The sequence below is a fragment of the Anthonomus grandis genome, chromosome 13 (assembly GCF_022605725.1).
Source record: "Anthonomus grandis grandis chromosome 13, icAntGran1.3, whole genome shotgun sequence".
In the NCBI taxonomy this organism is placed as follows: Eukaryota; Metazoa; Arthropoda; class Insecta; order Coleoptera; family Curculionidae; genus Anthonomus; species Anthonomus grandis.
In genome coordinates, this window is record NC_065558.1 from 7,575,467 (window position 1) to 7,600,683 (window position 25,217).

The window sequence follows — 25,217 nt, forward strand, 5'->3', positions numbered from 1 at the left end:
TGTATTAAATGTACTAAAAATTAAACTAAGTACAGAAGAATAACTACATTATAATTTTTTTTAAGTGCTTAGAAATGATCGAAAATTTATCTAAGTAAGTAGCAAATGAAAAAAATAAGTAAATTTAATATTTTTTTAATGCTTAGAAATGATCAATAATTCTGCAATAAAATACTTCTTGTCAAAGACTCACTATATAGAATAAATGAAAAATTAGTTAAGTGCCTCAATTATATTACAATGATTAGTCAAAAATTCATTTGAGTGCCTAGCACTAAAATATATTTTTTTAATTACTTATATTCAGAAGGTAATAAAGACGATACCTAATTGTACAGTAATAAAATTTTTTGCTGTTAAGTACTTCGAAGAATGAATACAATAAAAACCTTAGATAACATTTCTAAATTTTTACGTATAAAGGGCTTGCAAAGTAAATACAGAAAAACATCGATAAATATTAAAATATCCCAAGTAAGGGACATTAAAAAACGTTCAAGCGTAATGATAAAACGCCCATTTCAATTCATTCTCGTCTTGCTCGACATCCTAATTTTTCAAATTCAGATTTCCGTCGTAAAAATAAGGTAAGAAGAATAACATTTGAATCCTATTGATATTATTTACATATTAAGGACTTTGAAAAAAAAAACCTCGGTACAGGTAAACTTAAAACCCGCTTCCGTTTTCCATTATTTATTATGTCAATTATTATTAATTAATTAAGTGCCCCAATTACCATTTTTATTTAAGAGTTCTAATAATAATGATTATTGGAAAAAGTTGCATATTTAATTTGTTGACGGTTTGCGCTTTAGTTTTCAGAATTTGGTTATTAGTGAAAGTTTCGCGTCGGTAAGAAGAGGTGTTGAATAATATTTTATTGAAGGTGCGCTATATATATTTTTTTTTTCTATATATTTTAACGTTTTTAGATTGTATACAATATGTATTGGTCACACGCTATAGTTTGAGCAAACGGATTCGGAATATGAGCCGTTGAAAACCATCGTTTTTTTTACTTTGACATAAAATGTAGCGCAATTTTATTTTTTTATTTTAAACGATTTTCAACTCTTTATATCCTGACATGTATTTCACCAAAGGGAATGCTGACATTTTTAGTGAAATGTTATAGCTAACCAGTTAATTAATGCGATCAACTTGATTATATTTGATTTCTGGTAGAAGTGATTAAGAAGTAGAAGTTATATATACAGGGTGTCCCAGAAAAGAGTGTCAAGGGGTGGCGCAGAGGTAGAGCACTCCTCGAGAAATCCGAATCACACCGTATCTTTTTTGTTTTGTTTAGGAGTTATGATTTTGTTGTGATTTTTCAGTATTTTCACCTTCTTAGTTAATTTTCTATAATTATGGTAAATAATGCCTGATTTTTTATTTAAATATTTAGTTAAAACTTGGGCCTAACTAACATGAAAACGAGTAAATTGCTTTAAAAAGGGAAAAAAGTCCAATAAATTTAAAGGCATTTTTCATTAAAAAAAGGATCATATATTCCCGAGGGATGCTGTACCTCTGCGCCACTCCTTGATACTCTTTTCTGGGACACCCTGTATAGATATATATAATTTTCTTTTTTGTCATAACTCATTAAAAATTATTAATACGAAAAAAATTCTAAAATGAAAGAAAATTGTTATTTTCTACAAGTTTGCTTATAAACATTTTTTTGTCAAAAAAATACAGGGTGAAATATTTAAGAAATATAATTTATTTTTGAAATAATTCACCCTGGATATATTTTGGAGAGAAAATTTATAGGACCTTTCTGATAGGAAATTAAAAAATACGTTTATTTTGTTTCTTGTAAAATTTTCCTAGAATTATTTTTTAGGGAGTTATTGAGGAAATTAATAATTTGAGGTTAGGTCAAGCAAATTTCTTTTTTTCTGATTACTCATTAAATATTAGTGATACGAAAAAATTTCTAGAATGAAAAAAAATTGATTTTTTGTTTTCTACATGTTTGCTTATAAACATTTTTTGTCAAAAAAATACAGGGTGAAATATTTAAGAAATATAATTTATTTTTGAAATAATTCACCCTGGATATATTTTGGAGAAAAAATTTATAGGACCTTTCTGATAGGAAATTTAAAAATACGTTTATTTCGTCTCTTGTAAAATTTTCCTAGAATCATTTTTTAAGGAGTTATTATTAATATAATAACATAATTATTTAAGTTAATATTATATTAACATTAATATAATATTAGTGATACGAAAAAATTTCTAGAATGAAAAAAAATTGTTTTTTTAATTTTCTACAAGTTTGCTCGTAAATATTTTTTTGTCAAAAAAATACAGGGTGAAATATTTAAGAAATAAAATTTATTTTTGAAATAATTCACCCTGGATATATTTTGGAGAAAAAACTTATAGGACCTTTCTGATAGGAAATTAAAATATACGTTTATTAGGTCATGCAATTTTCTTAGGGTGATTAATTATTTATATATACATATATATATCATTCCGGCTAACAGCGGTTCTTTTCTATAAATAGTAGATTAAGAAATAATATTTTTAATTGCAAAATAATGCAGCATTAGAGGAAAATTTTAATGTATTTTTAAGGAATTAATTAATAATTTTATATGCGATCGTTATTTCAGATCGTTATATAAGCGCTTAAGAGTATATTGATTTTGAATTTTTCTTATACGTTCATAACTTGTATAATTACAAAAATTGTAGATTCGAAGGTGCCCTACCCATACATTTTTCTATAGATGTAACAGTTTTTGAGAACACGAGATTTAAATTTTATGAAAAATATCGTAGAAACCAAAATGATAGAATAAAGAATTTTCTATCAAAAATCTTTTTAATCTAAATTTTCTGTAGATATAACTGATTTTGAGAACTTTAATTTTAAATTATTTAAGCGGTTATAATTCAAAAACTGCAAATTTTAATAAAAATGTCGTACCAATTAAAAATTTTTGTACCTATAAAAGATTTTTAAAAAATGAATGAAAAATATTGTAGTAACCAAATTTCCTATTAAAAATTTAAATAAATTTTGTTGTAACTTTAACACGTCTTAAGAAAATTAATTTTAAATTATTTAAACGATTATAACTCGAAAACTCCAAATTCTACGAAAAAATCGTGAAAATCAAAATTGTAAAGTGAAGAATTTCGTATCAAAAATCTTATAATTTTTTTGCCAGATTTATAGAAAATAACTTTTTTTCTAGGGTCATTTTTTAAGTTAAGAGTTTTTAAGAAAATTGAAAAATTTGAGGTTAGGTCATGCAATTTTGCTTAAATTTGCATTAAATATTCAACCTATGCAAAAATTTTAAGAATAAAAAAAATAGCTTTTTGATTTCCAATTTTACAAAAGAACCTTTAAGGACTTTTTTGTCAAAAATATACAGTACATCATTGATTTTGTGTTATTTTCAGGATTTTCAAAAAATTATGCCTTTTGACATCTTTAAATTTTTTCAACATACTTTTCACGTTTTTTTTTACATTTGTATTTAGTTTGTAATATATCCTGGATCTAAAAAAATCAATATCAAGTACAAATAATACCGAAATAATTCGTTTTGACCTCAAAAAGTTAATACAAGTAGCAAAAAAAGTTATGAAAGGTAACTTTAACTTGACGCAAAAAAAAAACTAAAATCTATCAAGATGTTCAGGTAGTTTTAAAAACATCTCCAGTTAATAAGTACTCTTTTCAATGTGTAACACAAAGCCGACTAACTTGCCACAATTCATGACTTTAAAGGACAATAAAGTAAAAAAAAAATATTTTTTTAATTTTATGTGGTATTTATTTCAAAATTACAAATTTTATTAAAACTGCGCTCCCCTGGCTCTAATACATGCCCTACGTCGCCGTCGCATTTCCACTGTCGTAAGACGAAGCCGCATCTCTTTTCTGATAGTTTGAAAAGCGGCATCGATTCTTTGAATGGTCAAACGAGGAGATCGTGCTATGGGATTGTTGTTGTGATAACAACAATATGTGCTACATATTGTTGGAGTAACTTTTTAGCTTTCTTACGTACCCAAGTCGTTAATTTAATATTGTATCGTTTCTGTAGTTGTTATTGTTATTGTTATTGTTAATACTGTTGTTACTGTTGTTGTTACTTTCCTTATTTTCGTATCATTATCGCCAAAATTGCTGCATACACTACCGAAGAATACGCCGATAATGTCTTTGCTTATGGAAAAGCCAATAGTAATACGCGAGAAGCTTTGTGCTTCTCTTTTATTAATTAATTAATTTATGAGGAGCTATACCCCACAATCACAACACTTTTGCTAACACTTTTCGTCGATTAAGGGAAACAGGCAATCTAAATTTTCAAGAACCGAGGATCAATCGGAGGCAGTATGATGTTGCTGTAGATGAAAACGTAATTCGCGCATTCGATGAGGATCCCACCACTAGTACAAGGAAAGTAGCTACAGATCTGAACATTTCTACATGGAAAGCGTGGTCAGTTGTCAAGGCAGAAGGAAGGCATCCTTTCCATTACACCCCAGTGCAAGGTAATTTCATACTACATCAACAACTTAATTCCGCAATTTTTAATGGCATCGTGAAACTCTATTCTAGGTCTTCTACAAGCCGACTATGAGCGACGGGTACAATTTTGCCGCTTTTTGCTTCACGCAGACGTTGAAAATGGACACTTTTAAAAAAGTATCTTATGGACAGATGAATCAACATTTACACGTGCGGGGATTTTAGTCTTGTCAAGTCTTTCCAAACAATATTCAGTGTTAATGTTTGGGCAGGTGTGATTGGGAGACACCTCATCGGTCCACACTACTTGCCTAGAAACCTCAACGGGGACAATTACTTACATTTTTTATAAAATGATCTCCCACAATTATTGGCTGATATACCTATATTTAATGAAGACGGGCTCCAGTCTTCCAGAATAACGGGTGTCCTGCACACTATCGGGTCGCCGTTAGAGAATTTCTGGACAATACTTTTCCCAATTCGTGGATCGGAAGAGCAGGTCCCATCGCATGGCCTCCAAGATCCCCTGATTCAACCCCTCTCGATTTTTACGTATGGGGACGTGCGAAAGAACTCGTGTACGAGGTGGAAATTGACAATCTAGACCACTTAAATCAAAGAACCAATGCCGCTTTTCTAACCGTCAGAGAAGAGACGCGACTTCGCCTTATGACAGTAGAAATGCGACGGCGATGTAGTGCATGTATAAGAACCAGGGGAGCGCAGTTTCAATAAAATTTGTAATTTTGAAATAAATACATAAAATTTAAAAAATATTTTATTTTACTTTATTTTCCTTTAAAGTCATGAATTGTGGCAAGTAAGTCGGCTTTGTGTTACACATCGTATATCATTGAAAAGAGTATTAACTGGAGATGTTTTTAAAACTACCTGAACATCTTGATAGATTTTAGTTTTTTTTTGCGTCAAGTTAAAGTTACCTTTCATACTTTTTTTTGCTACTTGTATTAACTTTTTGAGCTCAAAATGAATTATTTCGGTATTATTTGTACTTGATATTGATTTTTTTAGATTCAGGATACATTAGAGACTAAATACAAATGTAAAAAAAAAACGTGAAAAATATGCTGAAAAAATTTAAAGATGTCAAAAGGCATAATTTTTTGAAAATCCTGAAAATAACACAAAATCAATGATATAAAAAAACCTGAGACTTTTAGAACACAACGATAATTCGATTTTTCTACCTTTTTCTACATCATCGTTTTATTTTCTAAATAGTGTTTGGATCGCCTAGAAATAGTGTTTTTTTCCCATAATGTGTCTAATTATACCCGAAAAACATCATTCATTAAATATTAATCCTACGCAAAAATTTTAAGAATAAAAAATTATTAGTTTTTAGATTCTCTAGAAAAAATCCTTAAAGATATTTTTTGTCAAAAATATAAGAAATAAGTTAATTTTTGAAATAACTCACTTCGCATATAGTCAAACAACAAATTGTAAGAAAATTTTCATAGTACTGCAAATTATAAGATTTCCCATCAAAAACATTTAATTTTTTTTTATAACTATACTAAAATTTAAACGTCCATAACTTAAAACTTATTAATTTTATGAGAAAATTTATAAGAACAAAAATTTTTGTTTGGAAAATTTGCAACCAAAAATCTCCCTATACATTTTCTCATAACTATAATACTTTTTACGAATATGAATCTTAAATTGTCGCATATTAAGCTACAAAAGATGGACAAGTATCACATTAAACCCCAAAAACCCTCGGTAACCATAATTCTTATTCATGACAATCATGCACTCGTGGTACCCCTAGACGTGTCTCGACTGTCAAATTGTTAACGCAGGCAGTTCTTCAAGAGTTTAATTTTCGAAGGAGTCCACACGTATAAAAAAAAACTTGATACACTTCTTGGGTCAGTATTCTGCCGGTCATCGGGTTTATTACTCCTGGTGCCGGTGGTGGTACCACGTATCATTAGAGTCGTTTGTTATTATTTTTAATGTAAAATGGTGGTACCGAAGTTAAGTTTCGTAAATTGCGAATAATAATCGAGTTTTGTGTGGATTATGTGGGCTGGTTTATTTGATTTTAGTGTGATCCTCGTTATGTGTGTCCGTTAACCTAACTTTCGGCACCTTTAAAGATCCAATCAAAATAATGCGTTTGACCCTGATGTTACTTTAAAAAAAACTATATAATAAGGCAATTTATAGGAAGAACGGTATTAGTTAAATTATGCAAATTTGTTTAAACATTTGTACCCTTACTTTAAATACGTTTTTTTTTAAATCTAATGAGCAATTTTTCTGTAAATTGCAATGATAATTATTTGTTATTGATAATAAAGGTTTTATGATGTTTTCGTCAATTTAAACGTTAGTACTTTTTTCTAATTTGTGGAAATTTTAATGACCTTATTATAAGGTTTTTTCGTAAATTATATTTTTTGAGAGATTGAATTAATTATTATATGTTTAAACCGCTATAACTTAAACACCATCAGGTTTAGGGAAAATATAGTAGTAACAAAACTTGTAGAATGGACGATTTTCTTTCAAAAGTTTAATTGTAATTTTTTTTACAACGAATAGTTCATGAGAAATGAGTTTATAACTCAAAAACAGTCAAGTTTAGCGATAGTATAGTAGTAACGAAAATTATAGAGTGAAAGATTTTCTATCAAAAGTCTTATCATAAATTTTTTGTAACTTAAATAGTTTTCGAGAAAATGAGGGTTGAAATTTTTAAACGCCTATATCTCAAAAACCATTAGGTTTAAGGAAAATATAGTAGTAACAAAAAGTGTAGACTGAAAGATTTTCTATCAAAAGTTTTATATTCAATTTTCTTGTAACTTGAATAGTTATTGAGAAAACTATCGTTAAAGTATTTAAACGTGTATAAGTCAAAAACCATTGAGTTTAAATAAAATATAGTAGTGACAAAAATTATAGAGTGAAAGATTTCCTATCAAAAGTTTAATTATAATTTTTCTCTTAAATTAACTAGTTCTTGAGAAAATAACTCTTGAAATGTTTAAACGCCTATAACTCGAAAACAATAGATTTTAGAGAAATTTTATTAATAACCAAAATTATAGAATGAAAAATTTCCTATTAAAAGCTTTATTAGAAATTTCGTGTAACTTAAACAGTTTTTGAGAAAATTAGTGTTCAAATATTTAAACGCCTATAACTCACAAACGATTAAACTTAGGGCAAATATAGTATCAATAAAAATTGTAGAATGGAAAATTTTCTATTAAAAGTCTTATTATAAATTTTTTTGTAACTTCAACGGTTTTGGAGAAAATTAGTGTTAAAATGTTTAAACGTCTATAACTCACAAACCATTAAACTTAGGGTAAATATATTATCAATAAAAATTGTAGAATGAAAAATTTTCTATCAAAAGTGTTCCAATAAATTTCGTGTAACTTAACCGTTTCTGAGAAAATTAGGGTTTATTTAACAATTTAAATGTTTAAACGCCTATAACTCGACAACCACACACTTTACAGAAATTTCATTAATAACTAAAATTGTAGACTGAAAAATTCCTTATCAAAAGCTTTATAAAAAATTTCGTGTAACTTAAACAGTTTTTGAGAAAATTAGTGTTCAAATGTTTAAACGCCTATAACTCACAAACGATTAAACTTAGGGCAAATATAGTATTAATAAAAATTGTAGAATGGAAAATTTTCTATTAAAAGTCTTATTATAAATTTTTTTGTAACTTCAGCGGTTTTTGAGAAAATTAGTGTTCAAATGTTTAAACGTCTATAACTCACAAACCATTAACCTATAACTTACAAACCATTAAACTTAGGGCAATTATAGTATTAATAAAAATTGTAGAATGGAAAATTTTCTATTAAAAGTCTTATTATAAATTTTTTTGTAACTTCAACGGTTTTGGAGAAAATTAGTGTTAAAATGTTTAAACGTCTATAACTCACAAACCATTAAACTTAGGGTAAATATATTATCAATAAAAATTGTAGAATGAAAAATTTTCTATCAAAAGTGTTCCAATAAATTTCGTGTAACTTAAACAGTTTCTGAGAAAATTAGGGTTCAAATGTTTAAACGCCTATAACTCGACAACCACACACTTTACAGAAATTTCATTAATAACCAAAATTGTAGACTGAAAAATTCCCTATCAAAAGCTTTATAAAAAAATTTCGTGTAACTTAAACAGTTTTTGAGAAAATTAGTGTTCAAATGTTTAAACGCCTATAACTCACAAACGATTAAACTTAGGGCAAATATAGTATTAATAAAAATTGTAGAATGGAAAATTTTCTATTAAAAGTCTTATTATAAATTTTTTTGTAACTTCAGCGGTTTTTGAGAAAATTAGTGTTAAAATGTTTAAACGTCTATAACTCACAAACCATTAAACTTAGGGTAAATATATTATCAATAAAAATTGTAGAATGAAAAATTTTCTATCAAAAGTGTTTCAATAAATTTCGTGTAACTTAAACAGTTTCTGAGAAAATTAGGGTTCAAATGTTTAAACGCCTATAACTCGACAACCACACACTTTACAGAAATTTCATTAATAACCAAAATTGTAGACTGAAAAATTCCCTATCAAAAGCTTTATAAAAAAATTTCGTGTAACTTAAACAGTTTTTGAGAAAATTAGTGTTCAAATGTTTAAACGCCTATAACTCACAAACGATTAAACTTAGGGTAAATATAGTATTAATAAAAATTATAAAATGGAAAATTTTCTATTAAAAGTCTAATTATAAATTTTTTTGTAACTTCAGCGGTTTTTGAGAAAATTAGCGTTAAAATGTTTAAACGTCTATAACTCACAAACCATTAAACTTGGAGCAAATATAGTATCAATAAAAATTGTAGAATGAAAAATTTTCTATGAAAAGTATTCCAATAAATTTCGTGTAACTTAAACAGTTTCTGAGAAAATTAGGGTTCAAATGTTTAAACGCCTATAACTCGACAACCACACACTTTACAGAAATTTCATTAATAACCGAAATTGTAGACTGAAAAATTTCCTATCAAAAGCCTCATAAAAAATTTCGTGTAACTTAAACAGTTTTTGAGAAAATTAGTGTTCAAATGTTTAAACGCCTATAACTCACAAACCATTAAACTTAGGGCAAATATAGTATTAATAAAAATTATAAAATGGAAAATTTTCTATTAAAAGTCTAATTATAATTTTTTTTGTAACTTCAGCGGTTTTTGAGAAAATTAGTGTTAAAATGTTTAAACGTCTATAACTCACAAACCATTAAACTTGGAGCAAATATAGTATCAATAAAAATTGTAAAACGAAAAATTCTCTATCAAAAGCTTTATAATAAATTTCGTGTAACTTGAATAGTTTTTGAGAAAATTAGTGTTCAAATGTTTAAACGCCTATAACTCACAAACTATTTAACTTAGGGCAAATATAGTATATATAAAAATTGTAGAATGGAAAATTCTATTAAAAGTCTTATTATAAATTTTTTTGTAACTTCAGCGGGTTTTGAGAAAATTAGTGTTAAAATGTTTAAACGTCTATAACTCACAAACCATTAAACTTAGGGCAAATATAGTATTAATAAAAATTATAGAACGAAAAATTTTCTATCAAAAGTGTTTCAATAAATTTCGTGTAACTTAAACAGTTTCTGAGAAAATTGGGGTTCAAATGTTTAAACGCCTATAACTCGACAACCACACACTTTACAGAAATTTCATTAATAACCGAAATTGTAGACTGAAAAATTCCCTATCAAAAGCTTTATAAAAAATTTCGTGTAACTTAAACAGTTTTTGAGAAAATTAGTGTTCAAATGTTTAAACGCCTATAACTCACAAACCATTAAACTTAGGGCAAATATAGTATCAATAAAAATTGTAGAATGAAAAATTTTCTATCAAAAGTGTTTTAATAAATTTCGTGTAACTTAAACAGTTTTTGAGAAAATTAGGATTCAAATGTTTAAACGCCTATAACTCGACAACCACACACTTTACATAAATTTCATTAATAACCAAAATTGTAGACTAAAAAATTCTCTATTAAAAGCTTTATAAAAAATTTCGTGTAACTTAAACAGTTTTTGAGAAAATTAGTGTTCAAATGTTTAAACGTCTATAACTCACAAACCATTAAACTTAGGGTAAATATAGTATCAATAAAAATTGTAGAATGAAAAATTTTCTATCAAAAGTGTTCCAATAAATTTCGTGTAACTTAAACAGTTTTTGAGAAAATTGGGGTTCAAATGTTTAAACGCCTATAACTCGACAACCACACATTTTACAGAAATTTCATTAATAACTAAAATTATAGACTGAAAAATTCTCTATCAAAAGTGTTCCAATAAATTTCGTGTAACTTAAACAGTTTTTGAGAAAATTAGTGTTCAAATGTTTAAACGCCTATAACTCACAAACCATTAAACTTAGGGCAAATATAGTATTAATAAAAATTGTAGAATAGAAAATTTTCTATTAAAAGTCTAATTATAAATTTTTTTGTAACTTCAGCGGTTCTTGAGAAAATTAGTGTTAAAATGTTTAAACGTCTATAACTCATAAACCATTAAACTTAGGGTAAATATAGTATCAATAAAAATTGTAGATAGAATTTTCTATCAAAAGTCTAATTATACATTTTTGCGTAACTTCAGCGGTTTTTGAGAAAATAAGTGTTGAAATCTTTAAAAGCCCATAACTCGACAACCACTCATTTTAGAGAAAATTTATTAATAACTAAAATTATAGATTGAAAAATTCTCTATCAAAAGCTTTATAATAAATTTTCTTGTAACTTGAATAGTTTTTGAGAAAATTAGTTTTAAAATGTTCAATAACTCAAAAACCATTAAGTTTAGTGAAAATATAGTGGTAACAAAAATTGTAGAATTAAAAATTTTCTATAAAATATTTTAAATAAATTTTTCTATAATTTTAACAGTTTTTGAAAAAATGATAGTTAAAATTTTTAAACGTCTATAACTCGCCAACCACACATTTTACACAAATTTTATTACTAATCAAAATTGTAGATTGAAAAATTTCCTATTAAAAGTCTTATAATAATTTTTCTCTTAACTCAATTAGTTCTTAAGAAAACAAGCTTTGAAACATTTAAACACCAGTAACTCAAAAACCACACATTTTAAAGAAAACTGGTACTTAAATAGTTTTTGAGTAAATAAGCATCAATTCCTCATAACTTATTCTTTCACTTACTAGATGTGGTATCTAATCGTCAACTGGGCCACCCTAATTTTCCTGGTCCTGCTGCTAGCAATCAGCTACATTTACTTCAAAAAAATCCACAGCTACTGGGAGAACCGGGGAATCCCTTATGAAAAACCGGTATTCCTGGCAGGTAGCCTGTGGGAGGTATTCAGCGGCAAAAGACAAATCGGAAAACACCTTGGAGACCTATACAAGAAATACACAGATCCGTATTTCGGGATTTACATTTGCGGCAAACCCTATTTGGTCCTTCGAAGTCCAGAAATCATTAAGCAAATCACCATAAGGGATTTTAGCAATTTCGAGGATCGGACTTTTGCTTGCGACAAGGATGCCGACGATATGACAGGGAATAGTTTGTTCATAATCAGGAATCCGGACTGGAGGAACATAAGGAACAAACTGAGTAGCATCTTCACGTCTGGAAAGTTAAGGAACATGTACCCCTTTATGACCGAAACGTCACAGGAAATGGTCAAATATTTGGGGAGGCATGATAACGAAATCCTGGAAATCAAGGATGTCGCTGGCAGGTACATGACGGATCTGGTAGCTAAGTGTTTTTTCGGGATAGATAATAATTCGTTTGTGGAAAAAGAAGCCAGTGAATTCCGGAAAGTTTGCATTAAACTATTCGAGCTCGATCTGTACCGATCGTTTTGTTTGTTTTCGTACTTTTTTGTGCCAAAGTTTGTGACCCTGTTGAAGCTCAAACTGATGGACACACGGTATTTGAGGGACGTTTTTCTGGAAACTCTCTCGGTGAGGGAAAAAAGTGGCATAAAGAGGAACGATTTCGTTGATCTGTTGATCAGTGTCAGAGATGCTTTCCAAGAAGATACGAAAAAAGGGAATTTCGGTAAGCGCTTGATTAGTCGAGTTTATGGATAATAAAACTCACTATTTCCAGATACAACTTGTATGGTGGCACAAGCCATAACGTTCTTCATAGCCGGATTTGAGACTACTAGCAACCTACTTGGTTTCACATTGTACGAGTTGAGTTTGAGGCCAGATTGTCAAGAGAAGTTGAGGCAGGAGATATTTGAGTTGTTTGGGGATGATTGCAGTACACCCATGTCGTTTGATAAGATCCAACAGATGCAATATTTAGATATGGTAATTGCTGGTAGGTTGATTCAAATTTTGGCAATTTTATTAGTAGCACCATTAATGTTAAGCAATATGTAAGCGAATTTATATATTTTCAAATATTAATATTTTTTGAGGTAATCGATTTTTAGAGTTTAAAAGGCCCAATATCTTAAAAACTATTTACAATATGGAAAATATACTTGGATACAAAATTATAGAGTTAAAGATTTTCTACAAAAAATCTTATTATAATTTTCCTTATAAACCGATATTTTTTGAGATAATTAAGTTTTAAATTTTAAAAGGCCGTTATCTCAAAAACTATTTACAATATAAAAAAAGTACTTAAAAACAAAATGATTGGTTTTAAAATTTTCTACAAAAAAGCTTTCTATAATTTTTCTCTAAAATTTTTATTTTTTGAGATAATTGAGATTAAAATATTAAAAGGTCCATATCTCAAAAACTACTTACAATATGGAAAATATACTCAAAAACAAAATTATAGAGTTAGAGATTTTCTACAAAAAATCCTATTATAATTTTTTTTATAAATCGATAATTTTTGAAATAATAGAAAATTGGATTTGAACTTTAAGATTTTCTGCAAAAAAGTTTTTATAATTTTTCTCACAAATTATTATTTTTTGAGATAATTGAGTTTAAAATATTAAAAGGTCCATATCTCAAAAACTATTCACAATATGGAAAAAATACTTGAGAACAAAATTATAGAGTTAACAATTTTCTACAAAAAATCTTATTATAATTTTTCTTATAAACCGATACTTTTTGAGAAAATTGGTTTTTAAATTTTTAAACACCAATATCTCAAAAATTATTTATAATATGGAAAAAAATACTAGGAATCAAAATTATAGGCTTTAAGATTTTCTGCAAAAAAGCTCTTTACAATTTTTCTTACAAATGATTATTTTTTGAAATAATTGAGTTTAAAATATTAAAAGGTCCATATCTCAAAAACTACTCACAATGTGGAAAAATACTTAAGAACAAAATTATAGAGTTAACAATTTTCTACAAAAAATCTTATTTTAATTTTTCTTATAAACCGATACTTTTTGAGAAAATTGGTTTTTAAATTTTAAAACACCAATATCTCAAAAACTATTTACAATATGGAAAAAATACTAGGAATCAAAATTATAGGCTTTAAGATTTTCTGCAAAAAAGCTCTTTACAATTTTTCTCACAAATTATTATTTTTTGAAATAATTGAGTTTAAAATATTAAAAGATCCATATCTCAAAAACTATTCACAATATGGAAAAAATACTTAAAAGCAAAATTATAGAGTTAAAGATTTTCTACAAAAAATTTTATTACAATTTTTCTTATAAACCGATATTTTTTGATATAAACGGTTTTTAAATTTTAAAACATCAATATCTCAAAAACTATTTATAATATGGAAAAAATACTAAAAAACAAAATTATAGCCTTTGAATTTTTCTACAAAAAACCTTTTTATAATTTTTCTCGTAAACCAATATTTTTTGAGATATTTGATTTTTAAACCTTGAAAGATCAATATCTCAAAAACCATCATTTTCATGAAAAAATGCTAATAATCAGAATCATAGGTTCGAAAACTTTTACCAAAAACTTCTCAAAAAAAAAAAAAACATTTTTCAAGATAATCGAACCATAAAACAATCTGAAAACCGAAGCTATTTATTTGGAGAATTCGAACTACCCTCACAAATAAACATTCAAATCCTTCGTTCCAGAAACCCTAAGACGTTACCCTTTCGGCCCTTTCCTAAACAGAAACTGCAAAGAAGACTACGTCATCGAACAAACTGGATTTAAAATCGAAAAAGGGACTCCAGTGCTGATCCCTCTGGATGGCATCCATTTCGATCCCGCCTACTATAAAGATCCAGAGTTATTCGAACCAGAAAGGTTCAGAGATGGCTATAAGCAATTGTACAACTCTTGTGTCTATATGCCTTTCGGATTAGGACCAAGGAACTGCATTGGTGAGTGACTCATTAGTTCCGAGTTAGAAAAACGATTTATTTTTATTTTAGGTGACCGATTCGGTCAAATTTGTGCCAAAGTGGGTCTGGTGCATTTCCTAAGAAGCTTCCAGGTGGAACGGTGCGATTTAACTCCGGTCCCTTTGGTGCTAAACCCGAAATCGCCCTTTATGACCCCGGTGAACGGATTACGTTTAAGGGTGAAAAAATTCTGTAAGGTTTAGTTGAATAAATCCAGTGAGTGTTGTTAAGTCACATGCGTAAATTATTTTTATAGAGGTAGAAATCATACAGGTTTATATACTGTCATAAATTCGATATATTAAATATAAATTTTAGAAAAAGAATTTATAGGAAATGCTCAACGTTATAATAATAATAAAATCTTGTCGCACCTAAGCAGTTTCGTAATAATCTAAAACAATATTGAGGCTCAGTGTTTAGTTGACGTGAAGGTGCCCAACTCCTCCTCGGTCACCTCGACGATTTGCCTGCAAAGAAGAAAGGCAATCCATCAACTTTAAAGTAACTATCAACACATAAAGGCCCCCCTAGACGCTCAATTATATTGCACAATATTGGGGTTGCGTTTAATATTATTGTGCGTCTTAACCGCGCAAGTATTGAAAAAAGATTGAACGTGTTTGAAATTAATTGCGCAATATTGCATCATTTGTGCGTGTAGGGAGAAGATTGTACAATTATTTATTTTGGTCAGTTTATTTAAGTTAACCATGGCGAAGCGTATCATTGAGTTTTTGCAACTATATCGTGAATATCCAGCTTTATGGAAAATTAAAAGTACATAATATAGTGACAGAAACCTAATAAAGTATTAGTTGAAAAATATAAAGAAGTTGACCCAGAAGCGGACAAAGAAATTGTAAAAAAAGAAGATAAACGGTTTAAGAACTAATTACAGAATAGAGCTTAAAAAGGTAAAAGCATCCTACAGATCTGGAGCTAGCACTGATGATATTTATATACCTTCTTTAGGGCACTTTACGGAATTAAATTTTTTTTTTGCAAGACCAAGAAATCCCTGTGGAGGGATGTTCTACAATGACATCCCAAAATGAGAAGGAAGGAAATTTGGACATGGATGAGCAAAATACATCAGAGGCAGAGGTAAGTGAAAGACAAAGTCCTATTTATTTATTTATTTATTTAGTTATTACATATTACATATCAATTTTAAACAACATTGTCCTGCCAAGAGACTTTCCCTTCGTTATTGAAGTAATCACAGAACTTTTGTCTCACATTTTTTGCAGAAATTGATGCGTTTCGTCCTCGTAAGGGCTGTAGGGAATGTAACTGGGTTTGTTCCATATTAATATTTGTACTGTTGTCGGAATTATTGCTTTTGACATATCCGTATACTGGCATTTCATTTTGCGTCTTAAAAAGTTGTAAAGATACGTAGCATCAGCAAGCTAAAACTATTCTTTGTTCTTTTTCAGGTGATAAAACGCGACACTAATATACCAAATGTATTTTCCACAATTCGTCGGGCACTCTTTCTTCTAGTGTTAAATTTCTTTGTGGAAAAAGTTTCATAAAATTATTACTTTCAGTGTAAATGCCTCATCCCCCATAAAAACAAATGACAATTGATAATTACTGTTGGGTAATATTATTGGAGGAGGGAGATTTAATTCTTCATTTTCCAGCACGGCTCCATCTGACATGCGTCCATTAGCTCCCATATCGACCATAATAAATTCATAATTTGAATCTACGATGCCCATTAATACAATACTAAAAAATTGTTTATAGTTGTAGTATTCAGACCCAGATCCTTTTGGCTTTTGTATGGCAATATGCTTGCCGTCTATGGCCTATTCTTATTCCGTCTATTTTCAAATCATTTGGCAACTGTAACCCATTCTTCAGAATTTTTCGGAATCTAAAATTATAGAAATAATCACATTAGTAAAATTTCATTTAATTTGAAGGCTGTAGTATAAAGCAACAAAAGTATTTAAATATTATCTGTGAAAATAGCAGTAATAGTTTTTTCGCCCTTTCAATTATTTTAATTTTATAAAAATGTAGTTTTTTTGTTTTAGAAGGACGACGTAAATATTAACCAGAGGTCAAAACCAGATATAGAGCGACCGCCAGCAAAAAGACAATCGATGGCCTCTCAAAAACATTTACTAAATTTGGCATGTGAGTATTTACAACGCTCAGATGAATATGAAAACATCGGAATAACATGGGGGAATGAATTAAAAAAGATGAATTCGGAGCAACAAATTTACGCAAAAAAGCGATCAACGATATTTTGTATGAAGGATAGTTAGGTACTTCTCATAAAAACTCCGTAAAAAATCAATGAACCTTTAAATACATCAGCAGCTTTTCAACACCAACCTCAACAGCTAGAAAGATCCAATTGGTCATATGTAACTACTACAGACATTTTCACAAGGGCAAACGGAGCAGTTTTCAAGTTCAACTGAGAGTGTTGCTACATAGTTTTCAAATTACTCGGCCGAATAAAAACGTATTACCATTAATTATTTAGAATATTTTTGTTTACATTTTTCTGATAACATAAAAAATATTTCCTTACCTGAATGTATTTTTGCAATGTTGCTATTATAGCTTCACCATGTTTCCAAAATAATTCCACTGATAGTTTGTGGTGCTATCGCAGAGCTAAATTTTAAGTCTTCGAAACTTCGTCCTGTTGCTAAAAATTGCAGTGTTGTTGTTAACCAGTTGTTGTTCTGTAGGTGAGACAGCATTCCTCTTCATGGCTTCACCGTATTTTGTCTTAAAATTAGTGGTAATTTCCAACAAACTCATTGAATGAGTCGTTATTCATACGTAAATAATTTTGGCAATCATTCGGTTCACTCAGCTTTAAAACGCACAGTAAATTCTCGCTTGTAAATTCACTTCGTTTAAGATACCAATCTTTAGACCAACGCAGCCGTTTTGGTTCTTAGAAGAACAATATTAAACTATTGCCAAACAGGCTTTCCGTTTTTTAGACATAATTCAATTGCTCTTCGTGCTTTCTGATTGTATACTAACTAACCAGATGTGGACATTGCACATAAATATTGCATAGTCTAGGTTAAAACATATTGATCAATACAATATTGCCTAATATAATATTGTGCCATATAATTAATTGAGCGTCTAGGGGGGCCTTAAATCTAATATAACCCTCAGAACAAACTATGACATGTGATATACAGTGACCGCCTAAAGTTCCGCATCAATTCGATAAAAATTAGAGACATGGTTTTTTTTTAGAAAACGCTTGGATCCGTCGATTTTTATATTAAGTTGCGTTTATTTAAGTTCACATAAATTTTTGTATATAGGGTCGAACAAAAAAAGATATGACGTCATCGGTCATTTTTTTAAATGGAATGCTATATTTTTTATTGCATTTATGAAATATAGGCGAAATTCCAAACAAGTTTCGTATAACACACCTTATCTCAAAACTCAAATGTTTCAAAAATATTTACATTTAAATAAGAAAACAAATAAGTATACGTCTATTTACAAATTATGGTAAAATCGAGGATAAAAATAATGTTATAAACACTGCCAATTGTTTCTATTTCCATGGTTGGACTTGTAAAGACTCTCCATTTTCGAATGTCACTGTTAGTTCCAAAATTAATAGTTTTTATCAGAATAAATGATGGCTAATTTAACGGAAACCCAACGAATTGAAATTTTGATGAAGTAAGTGAACTGTTTAATGCGTAATATGCAAACCAACAACAGTTAGTAGAATTAAGCACAAATTCATAACTTCAGGTCATGTTAGGGATTTGCCAAGATCAAGTCGTCCAAAAATTTCTGAAGAAACAAAACGTTCTGCTCTCCGTCGAAGAAAATCGAAGCAATGCAACTTCACAAATTTCAGTTGATAATAATATAGCCGGAACGTCAGTAAGACGCATCTTAAAAGCAAATGATTACCACCCTTATAAAATTAGATTAATACACGAATTAAATGAGGACGATCCTGATCGAAGAAACCAATTTTGCGAGTAAATGATGAACATTTGCAATAATAGCCGTCCGTTTGTGTTAGGAGTTTTGTTTTCGGATGAAGCAACTTTTTGTTTAAACGGTGTCGTAAATCGGCAAAACTGTCGGTACTGGTCAGTGTCAAATCCACACTGGGCAACTGAGGCTCATACACAGTACCGTAAATCTATTAATAGCCACCCATGCACCAACATTCATTCCGCAAGGAAAGACTAATCGCGAAGGAATGAATGCCGGTTAGTGAGGTTTGAGATGACGGGCCGACGCTCAAAATTTTCCTGTCGGCAAATCCCGCCGTCTTGAAGTGATGACTGGCGTTTTAGTTAGTGTGTTAATACTTGTCTTGACGGGTTTATTTTAGGTACTTTTGTTGTATCTTGGCGTGTCACCTCAAGTATTATTTTCATTTTGAATTGGTTTATCACATATTTATTTGTACGTACCTACTCGTATATAACTACTACTATGGAGGACGATAATACACAAAGCTCCATAGTCGATGAAAGTTGCGAAAAATACGACATCCGAAATACCCTCAAGAGTATTTTGAAGGAATTTATTGAAAAATACCGTGAACTACCCCAGTTGTGGCAAATCAAAAATAAAGAAATTTACAACAACAGGAATTTAAAGAATCATGCTTACGCCGAGTTACTTAAAATTTGGAAGAAGTTTGATACCGAAGCCGACCAAAAGACCGTAAAATAAAAAAATCAGTCACTAAGAGGATCTTTCCGAAAGGAACTAAAAAAGGTAAGTACCTATTCGACTTTATTTTGCCTCGTTTTGTAATAAAAACTATTAAGTAGATATTCTGGGTGATTTTAAGGTAAGATCCTAATAAACTTGTTATTCACTAATAATAACTCCAAAGTGGTACGTCAATATGTACAGGATGTCCTTTTTAATTGATACCACTATTGCTATTTCCGCAACGGTTAGAGCTGCGAGGTCGGTTAAATTGGTCGAAAAATTTATTTATTGATTTATTTATTAAATTCAAAATGTGCCATTTTTGGCCAAGTATGCACTTAATTATTAAAGAAATTGATATTAATGTCATTTTAAGGTTGAAAAGTCGGAGCGATCCGGCAAAGGAACTGAGGAAATCTACAAATCACATTTGTGGTACTTTAACTTAATGATGTTCCTAATAGACCAAGAATGACCAGCAGAGAGTATCGATAATATTACGTCCGTAACTCCAAATCTGACTGAAGTTGATGAAAGTCAGGAAGCTAATCAAAAAGTAAATGAAGATACTGGGGGAATAGAAGATAATGAAGGATTAGAAGAAACAAATGAGGTAAATATGATATATATTATTAAAAATAAGTACTCCATTTTAAAAGAATTCAAGCTCTACCCTTCTGATGCATTTGTTCTTGCCATGAGACGCTCCCATATCCATCAAAGAATTGAAGATATTCTTCCCGGCATTTTTTCCCATTCAGCAAATCTTTCCTACTTCGCGTTTTCTGCAATCCATGCAAATCCACGTTATGCTTACGCCATTCACCGTCTTGCCTGATAGCATGAGTAATTCTATTTACTGTATCTACAATAGTCGAATTGAAGTACGACTTACTTCTACGACGTAATAAATTATGTAAGACGCATATCGGCATTATGACATACTTAGCTTTTTCTGGTTGTAATGAAATAGCAGTATGTAGCGACCTAAATCTGGAGGTAATAATTCCGAAAACGTTTTCAATTACATTCCTAGCCCTTGCCAACCGATAATTAAAAATCCTTTTTTCCTTTGTAAGTTCGAATTGACTGAATGGTTTCAGGACGTGTTCGTGCAGAGCAAATGCTTCATTTCCCAAAAATACAAAATTCAGTTTTTTTGTATTTTCGTCTTTACCTGGCAAATTTAGTTGATCCTTCATTAATTTGTCGTAGAAATTGGTGAATTGGTGTATTCCAAAATGCCGCCGTCAGAGTTTCTCCCATTTTTACCTATATCTACATAGATAAATTCATAGTCAGCGTTTACCAAAGCCATCAAAACTATGCTATAAAATTTTTTGTAGTTATAGTAAAAAGCGCCAAATTTTGATGGACATGTTATTCTAATATGCTTTCCATCGATTGAACCACCGCAATTAGGAAACTTCCAACGGGAGTCGAATCGTTGTCCAATCTGCTTCCATTCATGTCTAGTTTTCGGAAACTGAAAAAAAATTCGGCGTCACCCATCTGAATTTAATTTTTATAGAACATGGGACATTTGACATATTACCACATTTGGTATACTTTGTCTCATCCTCTATCGTCTTGACTTCAGCCACCTAATGCATTTACGATAGCTTGGGTCAGTTTTAATTTGGTAATTCATAACCGGGCATCAGAGCCGGGGTAACTACCACAGGTATTAGCAAATAATATGATAGACTCCGTCGTATTGCCTGTTATTTTCTCGAACACCGATATTTTTTGGTATTGTGGTAGGTAGGTTAAAGTACGTACCAGGCCCTTATTTACCCCTAATTAATTGATTTAGGACCGACACGGGGCCCTGGTAAACCCATTAGGTGGCCGGAGTCAAAACGATGGAGAATAAGAAAAATTATACCTATAGATTTTTTTACTTAAATTTTGTGTTCTAGACAGAAATTTGTCGAAACCTTAAATTAATAAGAACTAGTTAACTAAGAAATGTAATTGTAAGGTCCACAAAATTATCTGAAATAAGCAGTAAGGCAAAAGGCCGCAGTAAAGTTGTTTATATACATAATAAATAAGTAAAGACTATGATGTTTTCTCATTCAAATAAATAGGAATTTGATTTTCTTTTTTTAAGGTGATGAACACACCATCAGTTTTCGAAAAAGGGAAAAGGAAATATGCTGAAGAAAACGGGCATGTTACTGGTAAGAAACAGAAAGTCAATGAAGGAAGAAAAAGAAAAATATTCATTCAAAAATGTACAGAAGCCCTCACAGCCACACCAACTGAAAGTGAAGCGTTAGCTCAGTACATCGCTGCCAAATTCGAAAAAGTTACGAAGTTGGAACAAAAAATGTATGCCGAAACGCTGCTGACAAAAGTGCTGAATAGAGCTATAATGAATAAACTAGATGAATCTACAGATTTGACTAATGCTTCACGGACATATCACCCTTGCGAACGTTCATCTGTACAGTCTACAACATCTCAGTATTCATAAACTATGATCAATTCTCCTTCATCGCCAGTAATACCATTCAGTCCAAATACCACAGAAACACAAAATGAAATTTTTAATGGTATCTCACAAATACAAACACTTTCTAATACTGCGGCTACCGCCACAGAAATGCAAGATTTCTTTTCCCCAAATTTAAAGGATTTCTATGCTAATGTTTCTAAGGAATTTATTGATTAAATAATGTAGACTTACACAAAAATGAAACATTATGAATAAAATGGATGTAGTTTTACTTACTTTTAGATACTCCTTATGTAGAACTTGGTAAATTGCTTTACATGTTTCCGGAATTATAGCGCCAAGACACTGTGCAACTCCCGCAGGAGGCTCATGTGACTGTAAACTTCACGCTGAAGTAGCCAAGATTTTGACCATTTCCTTCTTCTTTTTTTTCAAGAGAAACTCACTAGCAAGTCCAACACACGCAATTATTGTTCTTTTAGTCTTCATTTTTAGTTTAGCACTAAGAAGAAAATCGAATAGCGACCCTTGCAACTTATAATAATCTTGAAAGGAAACACCAATCCTCTTCGTTTCAGTAAAAGGATGGAATAGAACGATAAATTGTAAGGAAAGTGATATTTCTGACCACTAACTGACATTCATTCCAGCGAAATCGATTTTGCTTATAAAATTGAGGCGTCACAGTATTTTTTGTTAGTGGACTATGAAGAGATTATTATCCATGTTAAATATGAAATGATAGACTTGCATGAAAGTTTGAGAGGAAAGATCGCCCAATAAGTTTTTCAATTAGTGGACGACTACAGTTTTATTTTCCATTCAGATTTATGAAAGGAAAGAATGTTGAAGTAAAGAATGACAGTATTGAACACTCGTCTGTGGGTAGCTAATGTTTGGGCTGGTATCGTGAAAAATAAAGTAATAGGGCCATACTTTTTCGAAGAAAACTTAATAGGACAACACTAATTGAATTTTCATTAAGAAGATCTTATCCCTGCTTTGGCTGCACTATACCCAGACGAACAAGACCCTGCTGTCCCGACAGATAATTTATGTGGTTTCAGCAAGACGGCGCACCGCCACATTTCTTTCGAGATGTCGTAATTACTTGAATACAGTGTTGCCAGTAATATGGATAGAACGAAGAGGGCCAATAGAGTGGCCGGCCAGGTCACCAGACCTAAATTCCTGCGACTATTCTTTATGGGAGTACCTGAAAAGTAAAGTTTATGTTGGGAAGCCCAACAACGTAGAACATTTGAAAAATAGAATTAGATATGAAATTAGACGTATATCACCCGAAATAATTGATAGTGTTTTACATGAGTTTGTAAACCGTCTTGCTTTCTGCCAAGAAGTAAATGGGAATCAGTTTGAATACTTGATACATTAATAAAAGTTTTCACAGTTTATAACATTTTATCCTCCATTTTATCCTAATTTGTAAATAGACGTACTTACTTGCTTTCTTGTTGGTTAAATGTAAGTATTTCTGAAACAGTTGAGTTTTCAGATAAGGTGTTTTATGCGAAACTTGCTTGGAATTTCGCCTATATTTCATAAATGCAATAAAAAATATAGCATTCCATTTAAAAAAAATGACCGATGATGTCATATCTTTTTTTTTGTTCCACCCTGTATACAAAAATTTATGTGAAATAATGCGCAACTTAAAATAAAAATCGACGCGTCCGAGCGTCTCTAATTTTTATCGAATGTAGGCGGTCACTGTATAATTTATGTAGAATTTAAAATTAAGAATAATAATAATATCCTCGGAGGTTATGGTGAGGAGTGATTGTCATAATCCATTAAATATTTTTTTTATCTTAAATATGGCGGTTTAGAGAACCATATCGCTTTCTTTGAACGAAATTTGAAGATCGTAGTTGTTTATATTGACTGAAACAAATTAAAATTTTTCTTTTAAACTTTGAATTTTTTTTTTTGATTTGTTTTAACGGGAAATGCACTTACTTCTTCTTGGCCTTGTGGATGTAGAAAATCACTACTGCGTTCAGGGCAAAGAGGATCAGGATCATCACGATGGGAGCGACCAGTTCTAAAAATTAAAATTAAGCGGTTTATTGTAAGTGTCGTATGCTCACTTGTTTTTTTGAACTAAGCCACGTTGAAATGTAATAAAAACGTTTTTATTTCCATAAAACTCTTTTTTAATAATTTTTTTTGTGTTAAATTATTTAAATAGAAGGGTACAAAATATGGTCCTGAATTTCCCTATTTTTGTCGATGAATTTATACTAAAAATAGCTCTGCAATTGAGTGAGAAGCAAATTTTTTAATCGGATTTTGTCCATTTTTGAGGGAAAAACTGTTATCTATTATTGACTTAAAATAAATAAAAGATCAGATTGTGAAAAAATTATAAAAAATATAATCTTCTAGATATGTGTATTCTAATCAAGAATAATAAAAAATGTAGGCAAAAAAAAACAAAAAACTAAAAGACAAACTAGTTATGTTTCTTATTATGCAAGGCACTAAAAAAAAAAACAATTTTTATTTGACAATAAATACAAGCAGCAAGTATGGTACAACAAAAATTAGTTACATGACAAAATATATACTAAAATAGCTAATACAGTAAAAAATGATGTGAATTTTTAAGCACGTAAACGTAAATACCTAATAGGCGAAAATTTATTATTTGTGTGCCATATATGTGATTAATTTTTATTTAAAAGTTTGTTTGGCAGTTTAAGAAGACTTTTTATTATATAAATCGAGTATCAAGTATTATTATTTAAAAGATTATAGTATATTAATTATACATTGTGTGTGTGGTGTGCCGTTTTCCAATATGGTGAAGTGTGCGGTTCTGGGGTGTAAAAATCACATAAAAAATACAAAAGGAACTAAAATTAAGTATTTTCGATTTCCAAAACAAGAAGACCTTGCTAAACAATGGGTAATTAGGTGTCACCGAGGAGACAAAATTAATCTGAAAAATGGTAGGTGTTCAAAACATGTATTTTAGGTACCAAGGGGGCAGTGTTATTACTAATTAATACTATTTTGGTGTACATACACATTTTCTATAATTTTAATGATTTTTTTTTGTATGATTGACTATGAGTTTTTGCATAGTTTTTACTATTTGGTGTACAAAATTGTTCTAAGTGGTTGCCCCCTCGTATTAATAAGTACCTTCCTTTAT

The 25,217-nt window shown here is 30.0% G+C and overlaps 2 protein-coding genes and 1 long non-coding RNA gene across 4 annotated transcripts in view; 2 read left to right on the plus strand and 1 right to left on the minus strand.

The window, feature by feature from the left end:
- The first annotated feature begins 800 nt into the window (after positions 1-800).
- Positions 801-15,105, plus strand: LOC126743881 (cytochrome P450 6k1-like). The gene is made up of 5 exons (XM_050451133.1): positions 801-889; positions 11,744-12,611; positions 12,663-12,881; positions 14,599-14,850; positions 14,902-15,105. Exons 2-5 carry the CDS (start codon positions 11,744-11,746, stop codon positions 15,072-15,074), a joined length of 1,512 nt encoding a protein of 503 aa, XP_050307090.1. The 5' UTR covers positions 801-889; the 3' UTR covers positions 15,075-15,105.
- A 40-nt stretch (positions 15,106-15,145) lies between these two features.
- Positions 15,146-25,217, minus strand: part of LOC126743882 (uncharacterized) — a 39,610-nt gene continuing 29,538 nt past the window's right edge. Inside the window, exons 8-10 of one of the 2 annotated variants that reach the window (XR_007663015.1) lie at positions 24,017-24,101; positions 17,432-21,058; positions 15,996-16,759 (exon numbers count right to left, since the gene is read on the minus strand). Coding sequence is in view for 1 of the 2 variants with exons in the window: in XM_050451134.1 (XP_050307091.1) it covers positions 15,284-15,341; positions 24,017-24,101 (143 nt within the window). In the remaining variant the exon portion in view is untranslated. Of the gene's footprint in view, positions 15,342-15,995; positions 16,760-17,431; positions 21,059-24,016; positions 24,102-25,217 lie in introns of those variants that run through there. The other variant, XM_050451134.1, reaches the window with a different exon arrangement.
- On the plus strand, positions 19,494-24,019 carry LOC126743885 (uncharacterized). Its single transcript, XR_007663016.1, has 3 exons — positions 19,494-19,632; positions 19,949-20,185; positions 21,689-24,019. It is a non-coding gene; the product is annotated as an uncharacterized LOC126743885 (long non-coding RNA).